This window comes from Lepisosteus oculatus, chromosome 11 (genome assembly GCF_040954835.1).
Source record: "Lepisosteus oculatus isolate fLepOcu1 chromosome 11, fLepOcu1.hap2, whole genome shotgun sequence".
NCBI lineage: Eukaryota > Metazoa > Chordata > Actinopteri > Semionotiformes > Lepisosteidae > Lepisosteus > Lepisosteus oculatus.
This window is the reverse complement of record NC_090706.1, coordinates 17,773,369-17,789,210: the sequence shown is the minus strand read 5'-3', so window position 1 is coordinate 17,789,210 and position 15,842 is coordinate 17,773,369. Positions and strand designations below refer to the sequence as shown.

Here is a 15,842-nt window from a genome sequence, read left to right as displayed (position 1 = left end):
CTAAACTCCTTTAAATCTAGAATCAAAACCTTCTTCTTTAGAAGAACCTTTACTTAACTGGTTCTGTTCTTTACCCCTCTGCTCCTACTGTATTTAGTACCACCATCTGCTGTCTCCTCATAACTGTGTATTGTCATCATGCATATCTTGTATATTTTTTTAATTGTTGTGGTTATTCTGTAAAGAGCTTTTGAGAAGCCACCTTTTAAAGGCGCTATATGAAATAAAGTTTATTGTTATTATATATTATTCATGTCTGAAAAGCATTCTGCTGCTGAATTAAGGCACTGTTACAATTACTGTGCAAGAGTACAGTATACTGTAATAATATTGCAAAAAAGGAATTATTGAGGTAGGATATCTGCCTCATAGTGCAGGGGCCCTGGGTTCAATTTCAGACCTGGTGTGCTGTCAGTGTTGAGTTTGCATGGTGTCACCCTTGTTCGCATGGGTTTCCTCAAACAGGCCAAAGACATACTGGTAGTTTAACTGGCTTTTGGGAAAATGGACCCTGGTGTGTGCGTGTTTGTGTCTCTCTGCCCTGTCTACCATTCAGGGTGTATCCTGCCTTGTGACCATTGCTCAAAAGACTGCAGCTCTCCTGTGACCTTGAATTGGATGAAGTGGTTAGAAAATGAATTGATGCATTGTTGCAGTACTGTAATAACAACAGTTGTATGTGTAATCAAAGAGTGCGTTCCGACTTCTGTAAATTTTGGCTTAAGGTTGTGCGGAATGAAACCCTTCTGTATTGCAAGTTGGTGAATACCAGTAAATGTGTGTCTAGGGATTTTTCCTATAAAGATAAACACTCTCTGTCATCTTCAAGAGAGCCTTTCTGCTGTCACGGTCTCCGTTCTGGTCTGTGAAACACCTCCCAGTGCTTCACTCTGTTTTAAATACACTTACACCTTTTGCTTTCTGACTGGGAGGATTGCACATCATTTGGGATTCAAATGTCTGGACTGGATGGTCCAGATCAAATCCTGGGTGGGGGAGCTACTGTGTTCCTCTGAGCCGGGAGTCTCACTCGGACTGACTCAGGGAACACGCCTTGAATAGAAGTCATTCTGAGTAAGAGAGCCGGCCCAAATGGTAATTTTACTGTGTACCAGTGCAGCACGCTGTGTGATGGACATTCGAATGTCTGGCAACAGGGAAATTCTCCCACACCTCTGGAGCAGTGCTCCTGGCAGAAGTATTCTTCACAGGCTGAGGTTTATTTATATAAAGCATGTTTTTGTCAACAAATATATTTCATTTCACCCCTTTAAATGGGTTAAACATCTACATAAGTCATGTTAATCAGGAGAAGGCAGGAGCCTTTCCTGTTTTTCTGTGTTCAAACTGGGAGCTGGTTTCTAACAGTACAGCAGTGAACAGCATCCTGCCTGATTCCTGTTTTACAGAAGTGGAGTCATATGCAAACTCCTATGTACTGGGGGCATTTCTCAGCCTAAAATCTAGACTAAAACTCCAGGGGCTTTTGCAGTCGCACTTCTGTACAAACTAGGTCAATTTAACTCCATCTCAGAAGCCAATTAACCCACCAGTATGTTTTTTGGTCTTTGGGAGGAAACCAGAGCACCTGGAGAAAACTCACATTTTTGGGAGAACATGCAAACTCCACATAGACAGCACCCTTAAGAATTGAACCCTGGGCCCAAGCGCTGTGTTGGACCTATACAAACCCCTGCACCACCGCGCTGCCCTGTTTTTAAAACATACGGGTGTAATTTACTGAAATCGTTTTTAAATGAAGAGACAATGCAGAAATGAAAAAAAATGTATTTTATTCATGTCATTGTTTTCCCCATCACCAGAGCAATTCGTCAATATACAAAAAAATTGAAACAATTACACTGGTTTTCCAGCAGGATTGAGGCCTGGGGGTTGTTCTGGATAAGAGGGGGGAAGGAAAGTCTGTGTCGGGCCTCACAAAGCCCACCATCCCCTCCTAGTCCCGGAAAAAATCTATTCAGTTAAATTTTCCAAAATTCCCAGTACTTGAGCTGTGAGCACCCTCCCTTTAACTTTCAAAGCATCACAAATTCATACTATGACAATACTGACATTTTAGTAGGAGACTTAACTCTACCTCAAAAATACAGAGTACAAAAGCGAGCAAAACAATAGAGAAAAAGTTGTAGCCTGTAGTTTTTCTTGCATAACTGCACCACATGGACTCTGCTGTAGATTTGCTTTGGTAAAAATGTTGGTCCATGGACTCATGGTTAAAGCAGGCTGCAATGCAGGGAGGGAGTTGTGGTACATGCTGAGACATCATATCGAAGCATAAAGAATGTAGGGAAAACTAGAAAAAATGGCCTACCTGATACAGTTGTGGCCTTTCATGAAGATTGCTGCAATGGAGTTACGTCACGTGTTTCCATCTGCGTGAAAGAGTCTTCTGCATCCCCTCCGACCAAACCTGCTGTTCGAGCTGTGGCATCGACATGCATCTCTATGTCTGCAGAGGCTCATGCCCTGTTGTCAGGACCTGGGCAGTGGAGAGGCTTGAACTCCTCTGCACTCATGGTTGGGCAACGAGGTGGGGGGGAACACAGCTGCCTTCCTCATGATGGACCCCAAGCGCACAGTTCAAAGTGGTCAGTCACTTATGTGACTGTGACTATACCACAGTGGTCAATGGTAGCATATCTTTCAGCCTGTGAAAAATGATAGGATGTGCAGGCTCCCCTGGGTTGGAATCGAACCCGGGATCTGAGAAACAGTTGTGCTAACCACTGTGCCTCCTGAGATGCACGTTCCAATACTGGTATTTTCTGCACTGTGCGTGCCGGGCTCAGGTTTCACTTTTGCTCTTGAAGCAGTCACATGTGTTGTGAGTCATTCTGCATTGTGGGGCACAGCCCTTCCTTCTGCTTGGGCAAGCGCAGATGCAGCTCTAATAATAATTCCTTGCGCTTATATAGAGCTTTTCTGGATACCCTACTCAAAGCTTAACTTTAGGGGGCTGCTAAACTTAACTTTAGTTAAGGGCCGCTTAACTAGCTCACCGCCAGTGGTAAGCTACAGGGTGACATAACTGCTGAAAATGCCTGCTTCTAAAAATTGCTCAATCACTCTGACTGAAGCCTAATGATACAGTATATGCACCTCACTGTGAGCAGACCAGTGTACCTCCTGTGGTTTTAATGTAAATGTCTGTGCAGTGTTTCACAGCCAGAACAGGCTGGGCAAGTTCCCTTTATTGAACAATAATCCATCCTACCAAGTGCTAGGAAAGACAGAAGAGACAGTGTGTTGCTTAACCTCCTTTCTGTCTAGACTTTCGGGGCCTGTTCATCTTGTCCTGAACATGTGGAGGATAGTGCTGTCCAGTCTCAGCCACACCAGTACGTGGGAACTCCTTCCCCAAATTCTGCCTTATTCTCCTCTCTCCCAGCTAGATGAGAGAGATAAAGCTTGTAAAAGCTTCTGAAAGAGGCATGCATTTTCAAACATCACAGTTGTGAGCAGGAGATGTTGGGCACGTGACTGGAAGCATTCTGCTTCTGCAAGCATACACACATACAGACATGTGTGCATCTGTGGTACATGCTGTACATGCTGCTGTATATTTGGGTGCCTGCTTGTAAGATTTTGGGTCTGTTTCCCTTCAAGTGTTAATTAATTATTTGATATACACTGACCATATAGGCAGAGTTTCTGTCTTGTTAATGCAGTGAACATTGTCACAGAGGTAGGCTTGCATAGCTGAGACAACACCTGGCACAAAATGGAAAAGACACAAACACACACTCATGCGTATCTGGCAGCATAGCCTTTAATTTAGCCATGCAGCTGCTCTTGCTGAGGTCTTGACATTTTATGACAAGACAATGTGTATCCCAGAAGTCCTGTGAGAAAATCAGGTATCTCCCGGCTTCAGCAGGGACACCTCTCCTGGTATGTACTGTAAGTGCTGTGTGAGCTACTACTGCTGTCGCTGCTGGTGCAGCAAATCTTATCCGTAATGACTTATGGACAAGCAACGTAACTCCCATTAACATTATTTGGGGTTTTCCTTGAAAGAGGCAGGTGTAAAGGTTCTTGGGGTTTCTGCCCTTGCCCCTCCTGCCCTGCCAGTACGTCCCTCACTGCCTGGGCATGAGCCCGGGTCTCCGGCGTCACGCAACAGGGAACTTGCCAGCTGAGCTAAAGGAGAACTCCTCTTCTACCCCTGTTATATGCAGGGTGTATTCGTTACACAGGCAGCAGGAATAAGGTAATATTGAGAATTATGCATTTCAAAAGGCTGTTGGATTTCGTGTTCTGTAATACTCAGACAGCAAAAGCTCGCAGAATGGGAGCGGTTACTTCGATGTGGCTCACTCCCCACATGACTCCACCCTCTCAGGAGGGCCTCTTCTGCGAGAGCAGGCCTCGTGGACGCACGCTATTTGAAGTGGTTGTATACCACTGTGGCCACTAGGTGGCAGTATAATGTTGAGTGTCAGTGAGGGAGAATGCTTTTTATAGGGCAAGATTGATTGCTATTATGACAGAGCGCTAGAAAGAGGCCTTGGTGTAATGTTTGAATATTAGTCTGGGCAGCCTCCAGGATGAGCTGCCTGTTTCCTCTCAGAGCTCATAATAGAAATGGACTGTGGGGGTGTGGTCATTTTTCTTGTCTCAGAGATAATTAGATCACAATTCAGCCACCATTGCAACCAATTAAAGCATCTTTTTGTTTGACTCACAAAACAAATAGCACTGTACTATAGCGTTGTGAATGGGAATTTTGTTTTAAAACCGAAGTTCTGAATTAGAATTCATTACAGTCTTATTTGTCCTCAAATGACCTCTTTGAGACGTTTGTCAGTAGTTTGTCTGGTTTCTGACCAGCCAACAGTGTTGAGACAACATGTGCGCCTGGATTGAAGTCTGAGGGAGGCTGTTCTCTACATCGAGAGTAATGGATCTATAGGACACTTCTAATTTGCAATGGCTTGCCTATGCAAATCTGTACAATTGATCAATCATTCACACATATTGTCTGATAATTAGAATAGTGAATAGGTCTTCAGCAGAGCACCAATATAAATACATTTTTTTAAAGTGACCAACTGGAAATGTCAGGGTATCCCTACTGTCAATCCTCATTCTACTTTAAATGAATTCATTTCAATGCCTCAGCTGGGCAGAAAGATTGTATTGTGCAGGTATTAGTCCTATAGATGGCCACTGTTCTATAGGGTATATCAGGTATCTTGTTACCCTGTTATGTTCCTAATAGCAGTAACAGCTTAAATGAATTTTTTACAGCAGAGGAAAGACTCAATGGACCTGAGGATTTGGTTTAAGCGCATTAATAGCAATCAAATTAGTTATTGTGATCAGCTGCTCATTTTGTCTGATCAGCAGCAGGAAGACAGAACAGCTGATTGGTGTTATTGATTTTGGCGGGAGGGGTCTGCCCTCAAGGGCTTGAAAAGATCAACTTTGACTTTAAAATGAGAGAGACAGAAATCAGAACAAACAGAAAATGGGCAGGAAATAAAGAAATAAAGAATATTTTCAATGCTTATTGCAAGGCAGCAACACTCAGTAACTGAGTTGTCAGTCTGTTTTAGTTTAGTTGAACTGCGTTTATGTGCTAATTTCTTTTGGTTTAGGGGCAGCTCTATAACTGTGTCCTGTCTCAACTGGTTTAGAGGGCTTAGGAGGCCAACTGGTAACATTATTTAATTTTTAGAAGGGGTAGAAATTGGGGTGAAGGGGGAAGTCCTTCAGTTTCTCAAGCAGTGAACCAATTTGCTAAGTCAAGGAGTCCAGCTGTCTCGAATAAACATGAATAGCCTAGATGCAGACTGCTTTTTCTCATAACCCAACAGCAGGACAGAAAGAAAAAGCTGTTGCTTGAGTCTGAAAGAGTGATGAAATAGTCCCTGAGTGCCTTGCCTGTGGGCTGCTGGGGCATAGTGACGTGCTGTTTCAGCTGTGGGCTGGTTTTTTCTCTCAGTATCTGCTGTTTGAGTTGGCTGTGGAGGGAGGAGTGCTGTATGTGTGGGGCCTGCTCTCAGGAGAGAGAGAGAGAGGGAGGGAGAGAGAAAGAGGAAGTGTGAGAAAGGGAGGGAAAAGAGACAGAGGGGAGGACTGTGCAGGGAATAGAAAGGTAAGGCCTAGTGTTATTTAAATCAGTCCAGGTCTGGTCTGACTAGTTTCTTACCCAGAGAGGAAAAGGAAGTGGGTGCTGAGAGAGAGAACGGCACTGAGAAAGGAAAGAGCCCGCAAAACAAACAAAAAAAAAACTGCAAAATTGGTGAGCCTCTTCTTGCTGTAAAGGTGGACATAAAAACCAAACGGAGGAGAAGATGGGAGGTGAAGAAGAGAACTACTATGGAAAACATGGTAAAGTCACTTTGTTTGTCTGACTGTGTGTGCTTGCATGTCCTCTGGGTGTGCTGGAGTGAGGAAGCCGAGATGTACAATGTGCACCGAGTTTTCGGCAGACCTGCAAAAACAAACTGCCATGCTGTTAAAACACAACCTCTGGTTCTTTATCAGGTGTTTGTAGAGCTCCTGTTATACCGTAGCTTGAGTGTAAAAACAGCTGTGCACTGTTGCCCAACCTGTTGTAGTCCAGAGCCTTAGTTCAGTTTGCAGGAAAATGCAGGAGCCGGGCATTCCTGCGCTGTCCCTGTGCAATGTTGGGCTATCGAATTTCAGGGCTTTGTGAGTCACACCTCCTTTACAGCCTTGGCTGGGAATTCTCTGGGAACGTTTTGAGAAAGGTCAGATATCCTGGAGGTATCGAGGTGGAAGGCAACTGAGCATTGCTAACGGGGTCCTGCCTTTGCCCAGGGATGAATTCCCTGGTTCCCAGATGAGACTGGTTGCTCTGTCTTAGACTTTTTCTTTCAAGGTTCGGAAAATCTGCTTTCCGAAGCTGACTTGCTCAAACAAACAAGGAGGAGCCACCTCTCGCCCACACCCGCTGTGTTAAAGACACACTGCGGAAAGGTCTAGCCAGACAGCAGGAATTGAACTCGTTGGGTTACCCGTCTGCATAAAATGCACCTTGTGTGCAGGTGAGCTAATTTTGTGGCCTTTTCTAACAAGATCAAGGTGTTGCTTCTCAACAAGCTGAAGTGATAATACTGGCAACAGCCCCTCGTCTTACCCAGAGACTGTGGAGTGACCGAGGCTGGGATTGGTTAGTAATGGGGTGGCAGAAGTGTCCAGTCCTGGTCCTGGAGGGTCAGGGGTTCTCTGCAGGGTGCCAAGCAGCTGATTAGCTGGGATAAGCTGTTAAATTGGTCCAGTTAACCCTGTAATGAGGTGGTTTAGTACCCTGTGGGTACACTTGCCCTCCAAGATGAGGACTGCCCACTGCAGTAGTAAAGAGAAGCTGGTTGGTGCTGGAATTGGTGTTGGAGGACCAGTAGATAGAAACTGTGGTAACACTAGGTAGTGATAACCTCATTGTCCTGGCTCAATTCCACTCTGTGCTTGTGTAATCTTCCAGGTCCCCGAATTCAACTCGTGAAGCAGTTTCTCACTCCTCCCCTTGAAGGGGGAGGCTGTTGTGCAGCAGGAGTGGCTGAAGTGAGCTCCTTCATGTATTTCAAGAGCTTCATTGGCATGTTTTCGTCATACCTGTGCTCGTCGGCCCACAAACAATCACACCAGACTCACAGTGCCAATCCTGTCATTCAGTCTTTGCCTACCAAAGCAGGTTGTTGTGGTTAATCAGTACCACCTTTCAGACTCTAATATCATCAGGTATTTAAGACCCCCCTTCTCATCCTCTGGTGCATAGTCTTAGTCATTAGTTATCAATCAAGTTTATTTATCAAATGCACAACAATACAGCGTGCAGCAGTAGTTGCTGGCAATGAAATGTCTTTTCTGCTATCTCACAAGAATCACAGAAATCACAAAAAACACAGAACTGAGGTAATAGATGTAATAGAAACAGAATAAAACTCAATATGAGTAGAGCTGTTATGTGTCCATGGTGTATGCAATATATACAAGTAGTGCGGTTATGCTGAATACAGTGAAAACTGTGTCCATGTAGCCATTACATGTGATTTGCTAAAGGAGCTGCAGGTTGGCTATTTAGCAGTCTTATTGCCTGAAGGTAGAAGCTGTTCCTCAGTCTGTTGGACTTGGACTGAATGCTTTGGTACCGTTTACCGGACGGTAGGAGGGAAAACAGTTTGTGACTGGGGTCCTTGAGAATGGACCTGGCCTTCTTCAGACATCTAGCTGAGTAGATATCCTGGATGCTTGGTAGCTCACAGCCAGTAATGAGCTGTGCTGACTTCATCACCCTCTGCAGTACTTTGCAATCCTGGGCGGAGCAGCTCTCATACCAGGCAGTGATGCAACCAGTCAGGATGCTCTCAACAGTGCACCTGTAGAAGTTGGCCTGGATATGTGATGGCATGCCAAACCTCTTTAGCCTACGGAGAAAGAATAGGCTCTGCCATGCTGTTTTGACCACGATGTTGGTGTGGTGGGTCCGGGTTAAGTCCTCTGAGATGTTAACTCCCAGGAACTTAAAACTGCTGACCCTCTCCACTGCAGTCCCACTGATGTAGATAGGTGTGTGACCTCCTCGACCTCCTCGTGTTTTCAATAGTCCACAATCATCTCCTTAGTCTTAGTGATGTTCAGAGAGAGGTTGTTCTCCTGGCACCATGCTGCCAGGGTTTCAACCTCCTCCCTGTACGCAGACTCTTCACCATCTGTGATCAGGCCGATGACTGTTGTATCGTCCGCAAACTTAATGATGGAGTTTGAGTTATGCCTGGCGAGACAATCATGAGTAAATAAGGAGTAGAGGACAGGGCTAAGCACACAGGCTTGGGGGGGCTCCAGTGTTTAGTGGTAGAGGATATGTTGGTGCCCACCTGTGGACATTCTGTCAAGAAGTCCAGGATCCAGTTACAGAGGGAGGTGTTCAGGCCCAGGTCCTGGAGCTTGATGACAACCTTTGAGGGCACTATGGTATTGAATGCTGAGCTGTAATCAACAAACGGCATTCTCACATATGTTCCTTTCTTATCCAGGTGTGAGAGGGCAGTATGGAGGGCAGTGGCAATAGCATCCTCTGTTGACCTGTTCTGGCGATAAGCAAATTGCAGTGGGTCTAGGGTGTCGGCAGTGGGGAGGTGATGTATGCTTTGACCAGCCGCTCGAAGCACTTCATGATAACTGATGTGAGTGCAACAGGGCGGTAGTCATTTAGGCAACTGACTCTGGGTTTCTTAGGAACGGGGACAATGGTGGTTTTCTTAAAGCTGGAAGGAACTATAGACTGAGCTAGGGAGAGATTGAATAAGTCCGAGAAGACATCTGCCAGCTGGTCTGCACATGCCTTCAGAATGCGGCCAGGGATGGCATCAGGGCCAGGAGCCTTGCGTGGACTGGTCTTTTTTAAGACTTTACACACATCTGCTCTGGATGTGATCAGTGGGTTTCCGTCTTGGATTTCTGGAATCTTCATGACTGGATCTGCGTTACTGACCTCAAACCAAGCATAGAATGAATTTAGCTCATCAGTTACTACTCTTAGTGTTGTCCAGTCTCTTACTTTCTGTGGTTCAACTGTACTTGCCTTCTCTGTGTGTTCCTGGATTGGCCCTGTACTCTGCTTTATGATTCCTCTGGGTTTCAGCCCTGGCTTCCTGTTTCTGTGTGTCCCTGTGGTCCTTCACTCGGAGCTTTCCTGGTTTGGACTCCGCCTGTTCCTGGCTATTGTTCATGGGTTACGTGTTTGCTTGTTTTCTTGTTTTCTAAACCTGCGCCTGAATCCTGTCTTCAGCCCTCAGAGTGCCTCAGTGAGTACAGCGGTATTAGAGTATTGGCTGCCTACTGACACAGGGCATAGGGGAAACTACTGAAGCCCCTTCTCCAAGCCCCCCACAGGGGAGGTGGGTTTGGGGAGAAGTGGGTACCACTTGGTGTAGACCTATTTACCGTGATCGATGATCGCTATGCATGGCACCCTTACAAATATTCAATAATATGTTTCTATATGGATTTATAAAAATGTATATAAAATATTTTAATTTGCCTAGGCCTACACCACGTATCTACGGCCTCTGAGATGAGTGTACATTTATGATTGTCCAGTAGAATGTAAATATGTGGAAGCAAAAAGGAATCTTGGCAAAGGTATTTAATATTGTGGAAATAAGGGGTTGTACAGTCCTTACTCCTTGTCAAATCTGGTACAGGAGAGGGCAGTTATTCGGCTGATTATTGCTCTTCTGGTGAATGCTGTACTGTCGCTTTCTTCTGTGGTGGAACCAGTGGCCTGACCGCACTGGGATCTCTGGAGCTGGTGGCGACGTCCTGGGAATTGAAATTGTAGCTTGCGCGGGAAATGAGGGGTGGGGTGGTGCTGTATCTAGAAAGCAATGTACCAGACCCTTTTCTGTCGGCGTGGACTGAGTGTCGGCAAGTGTTTGGTCCAGCTCGGATCCGAGTGACCCGAATTCGAGACCTGACGAAGCTCTTTTCCCAGATCGGCAGGAGCCGGTGGGGTGAAGAGATTCCGAGAACCTGCGGGTGTGTGCTGGAGAGTTAGACACTCCTGCTTTATGTCATGGCCTTATCCCAGCCTTGCTTGAAAACATTCCTCTGTGTGGGGGAGAGATCAAAGATCAAGCTATCAGGGTGTTGACCAATTCTGCTCCATCTTGGGAGTAAATGCTGATGCTAATTTTGTTTTTGTAGGAGAATCTTAAGTTTGTTTTTCCATTATACAAGAAAGTGCCTATAATGCCCTTTTACACCAGTATTGAAATATTCACTCCTTAAGGAAGGGGTGTGAAATTGTTCCACAGGACGTTTCTGTGTAAACAGCCCTGACTTTCTGTATTCAGGAGAAATGCCCTTTCTTTTAGTGCAACCTAAACTCGATTTTTGGATGACTTTCATTTACACGGTTGTTTTTGGCGCTAATAGAAGCACTGTGTGCAGTGCAATCAAGGTTGTTTTTTCCTGATCCCCACAAAGAGCAGAAGAGATGTGTGTAGAAGAAGCACTGCTGTTTTCCCTTTGGCATCTGAAACCCTGACGTGTTTGGGCACTTAAACACCAAGGTAACTCGCATACAGGGTCTCCTGATCCTTGAGGACAGTATCTGTTTCCATCCAGCTTTTTTGGGGTTTGAAAAGGTTCAAACCTTTGGAGATTTAAACTGGTGAAATTAAGCCCTAAATCTGAGAATACTGTTTGGTCTGGAATATCTCCAAAAACTGTTGCTTTTCTGTTACACAACAGAATCCCGATGCTTGATAAAGAGGATGCACTTAAACCAGCCTTGAGGAGCCTTGGACGCTCCTTCTGGAGGCTGTTTTCCTGGAGCTACTACTTCTAATTTATTTTCTTGCCTTTTTGTTTGAGTGTAGCCAGAGGATACATATTTAGGGAAAATCTGAAATGTGTGCTCTACCTTACTTAATCACCACAATTTCTGAGAAGAGGGATACATTTATTCACTGCCTCCCGTTTTATTTTCTAATTTTAGCAGTCCTCCTTCATTTGTTTTAAAACAAAAAATGAGCATCTCTTAAAACGATAAAACATTTTCTAGTGTCCATTTAACAGCAGTTTAGCTCAGTGCTGCCCTCTGGTGTTGTGGATTAAATACTGCAGCAATCAAGAGCTTTGAAAATGGAATGACAGTCATGGCAAGAATCCGGGAGGTTTCTGCTGGGTGTGTCCCTGGGCCAGCGTTTCATTTAGTGCGATGCAGGGCAGGGAGAGAAAACACAAGCTCTGTAAGCATTAGTAATAAATTGCTGAGTTAAATGCAAGATGACTTTTGGGCTCACAGAGAAAGAATCAATAAGTCAAGACGAGATACAGTAGCTCTGTGGGTTTGTGTTTTCTGTCTTTTAAAGAGTTTATTTTCTTTATTTCTGCAGGGGAACCGCAGAAGTATGACCCCAGTTTTAAAGGACCCATTCATAACCGGTAAGAGAGAGGAAGTGTGGGCTGGTGGTCAGTGTGGGGAGACTGGGTGGAGGGGGTGTTACTTAATCTAAAGGTCCAGTAGCTCAGGGGTTCCCAGTCTTGGTCCTGGGTTCCTCCACACCTGAATCCTTAATAGACTGAATAACAGGTTTCATTTGAATTCTTCTTTTGTTTCCCGTTTCCTAAACCTGTTGGAGTTCCTTAACTACAGCATTGAAGTCACTTAAAATCTCGAACCTTTGAGTAGAAGCAACCATTCAGCTAAGGACTAGGTTACAGTAAAGTGATCCAGCAGGCATAGGGGTCCCCAGGATTAGGATTGGGAACCCCTGTGGTAGCACTAACTAGACTCTCCCCTTGCCCTCCCCCAGGGGCTGCACTGACATCATCTGCTGCATCCTCTTCATCGTCGCCATCATCGGCTACTTTGTCGTGGGCATCGTGGGTAAGTGTGAGATGGGACTGGCGCGGTGGCTCTGCTGTTGGCGCAAGAGGGCACTCGGCTCTATCCTCCAAGGGCACCAGGCGCTTGTCCGGACACGCATTCATTCCCTGTACCTGTGCCAGCTCTGCCAGGCTAGTACAACATGATCTCGAAGTTCCTTCATCTGAAATGACTTGCTTGCTGTAGTTGATAAGATAAAATCACTTTATCGGCTATACACAATTTCTTGCATCAAGAATTTCTTTTCACATACCCCAGCTTGCTCTCCATGAGACACACAGATGGACAGAGAGAAGCCTGGGGTCAGAGCGCAGGGTCAGCCATTTATACTGCGCTCCTGGAGCAGTTGGGGTTAAGGGCTTTGCCCGGAGGCCCAACAGAGTTAGATTCCTCTGCTGGCTGCGAGATACAAACCGGTAACCTTCCAGCCACAGAGCCACCGCATCGCAAACAAACTCATCTTGACAGCTTTGAGTTATTGGAAACCAATATGACTTGATTTTGAACAATGATCATTTTCAATTCATGAACTGCTTGAGACTTCAGAAATGTATCAGGTACATGGAAATCATTAAAAATGTGAAATAACTAACTAGACAAATCCGTTCTGGTATTCAGACATTGACTGGGTGTATAAATGCTCTCCTGGGGTGTCTGAGCTATTTGGTGCCACCCTGCACCTGTGAACAGCTAACAAGGCAGCTTCAATGGGATACAGCTGATTACTCACGTGGAGAGGCAATTCACAGGAGCCCCTGCTTTTCTAATGGTGTCCCACTATGTCTTTGCCCAGCCTGGTCTCAAGGTGACCCAAGAAAGGTGATCTACCCCACTGACAGCAGAGGGCAGTTCTGTGGACAGGCTGGCACCCCACTGGAGTGAGTATCACTGCACGACTCTCTCGGTCTCTGCTTTTCGGGGATATGTTCTTCTTAGTCCAGTTTAGAAAAGATGGTTGTTTCCGTTATTTAGATCCTTTATTACAGAAGGACCTGAAATGCTGTTAAAGACTAGTTCTTGCAATCATTGTCATGTCATTTGCCAAACTACTTTATACCATACGGTGTCGCAGGAAGCCAGAGCCTACCTGGCAAGCAACAAGTAAAAGGCAGGGTACACCCTGGACGAGATGCTAGTCCATTGCAGGGCAAGTGTAAGCCGATCGTACATGGGGACAATTTGGAGGCCACGGTAAAGGCAGGAGATATTTGGCCCGGGATGACTCTCTACTCTTATCGAGAAATGCCCAGGGATCTTTAATGACCACTGATAGTCAGGACCTTGGTTTAACATCTCATCCAAAGGATGGCATCCACTACAGTATAGTGTCCCCGTCATCTATACTGGGGCATTAGGACCCACACGGACCGCAAGGTGGGCACCCCCTGCTGGTCCCATTAACACCGCTTCCAGCAGCAACCATAGATTCCCAGGAGGTCTCCTATGCAGGTACTGACTAGGACTAGGCTCAACCATGCTTATCTTACTGGGTAGCCAGTTGAGAGCTGCAGGCCTGTAATCATTGTAATTACAATTAACTTATTTAATCAATATCCAAAATCCGTATACTTGAATTTTCCAAAACCATGCATGCATGAATAGGGGTAGGTTTCTCTGGATGCCCAGTATAGTTTATTTTGCAAAGATGCTTTTAGTACACAGAGGCAACAGTCTAAACGTCTAAAAACCTGTTGAGAGTTAAGAGAAGTTCATTTTTTTTTTCTGAGAACCAAGGAATTTGTACCTCAAGACTCCTGTTTTGGGAGTTATAGATGTAGTGATGTACTTCAGCTAATCCTTCTTAAACTGTTTAACCTCTTTTGTTATTAGTACCCTAGAATGTGAGGAAGAACATTGAACTTGTGCATTTTTCACAGGTGCCTGGTCCTGAAGAAGCAGGCAGTGTCTCTGCATTTTTTCTAGCTCTCTTTAAAGCACTAGAAACCCAAGAAGCTGCAGCTTATTACTGTTATTTATTGGTATTATTTTACTGGAGAATTTACAGATGCACTGGTCCTCCTGTATTAGGATTGGGGATCCCCGATTAAGGCCTAAGTTTTAATTCTTGGACCTTAATGTCCAAAGGTTTGATACTCTTCATTAAAAGCTAGGCTCTGCAGCCTGGGTGCAAGAACGCCAGCCCTGCAGCTTTAAATGGTCAACAAGCAGAGACCTGGAAAGCTTAACTAAGATGCTTAATCCAATTAAGTTATTGGGTGCTCAGCAAGTTGATGACCAGGAGACACTAGTTTTCCAGAACCAGAACAGTAGACGCCCAGTCCAAAGAACCCGGATCAGGCCGTCCTGATCTTCTTTAAAGGCCAAACAAGATTAAAACTCCACTTATTTCTTTAGAATCCAGTCTTTTAAAGGGATGGAAAGCCAATGGGTGGTCATTAAGTAAACAAGAGTTTCTCTGCTCCCTGTTTGTTCTAACAAGGCCTTGGCTTTGTGTGTTTCTTTATTTCCAGGAAAAAGGGGAACCTGTTCTACTTCAACATCATGAAGTGTGCCAGCCCTCTGGTCCTGCTGGAGTTCCAGTGTCCCACAACGCAGGTGAGGTCCATCACCCACGTGACCCTTGACCTCTCTTCAGGAGGTCCTGAACGCAAACGCTCAATGGGAGTATCGAAACCGTACGAAAATGTCTATTATTTTTTGATAACCGAACAGACTTCAGTTTGTAACAATGGAACAGTTAACTACCATATGACTAGAAATGAAGAAGTGTAATTTGCCTTTCTGGGAAACAAAACCCCAAATGTCCAGTGATTGCACTATAGTCATATATGAACGAAGCACTTGGCTATTGCACCTGCCAACACTGAGAACTGTCCTGTGCCAGCTTTCAGATTAAGATTTTCGAAGTGGGCAGTGGCCCATGTTCAGGGTGACTCGAGGCGGTGCTCAGTGGCTGATGTGTGACTTCCCTTTTGGCAGATCTGTGTTGATGAGTGTCCGGATCGCTTCATGACACTACTGAAGGCCTACGCAAACCCAGCAGACCTGAAATACTATCAGACATTCTGCAAGGAAAACATTTTTTTTTCTAAACTGGTGAGTTGCACCTGCAAAAGAAGGAGGCCTTTGAGTGGAAGGTGGGCAGGCCCTGGGGGGGACTCAACCATTCAAGTGTTGTGCACCAGTGACGTTCTGTGGTGTGCAAGGCACCTAGTTTGGTTTTATTTCTCCTTTAAAACAACCTGGATTGCCAGCTTTATGATATCGTATCTCCAGCCAGTGTGAAGTTGCTGGTTGTTTACGACTGAGCCCATGGCTGCAGCTCATGAGAGAATGTGGGCACACCCTCCTTTTGGAGCCATTCCTTTCTCTGGGTCGAAATTCAGGATTCCTCATTTTCTGTTGGACCCACCCAGTTTGGAATAATTGAACGGACACGTGAAAAATTGGCTACTATGAGTCCTTTGACCACCCCCAGGGGAGAGAGCGCCCA

At 45.3% G+C, this 15,842-nt stretch overlaps 1 protein-coding gene across 4 annotated transcripts in view; it reads left to right on the top strand.

The window, feature by feature from the left end:
• slc44a2 (solute carrier family 44 member 2 (CTL2 blood group)) overlaps window positions 1-15,842 on the top strand; it is a 47,970-nt gene that overhangs the window by 18,035 nt on the left and 14,093 nt on the right. For 2 of the 4 annotated variants that reach the window (XM_015349098.2, XM_015349096.2), the window contains exons 2-6: window positions 11,895-11,943; window positions 12,315-12,388; window positions 13,182-13,266; window positions 14,860-14,944; window positions 15,329-15,445. In XM_015349098.2, the coding sequence (XP_015204584.1) occupies window positions 11,895-11,943; window positions 12,315-12,388; window positions 13,182-13,266; window positions 14,860-14,944; window positions 15,329-15,445 (410 nt within the window). Of the gene's footprint in view, window positions 1-5,513; window positions 6,358-11,894; window positions 11,944-12,314; window positions 12,389-13,181; window positions 13,267-14,859; window positions 14,945-15,328; window positions 15,446-15,842 lie in introns of those variants that run through there. The other 2 variants (XM_015349097.2, XM_006631635.3) reach the window with 2 other exon arrangements.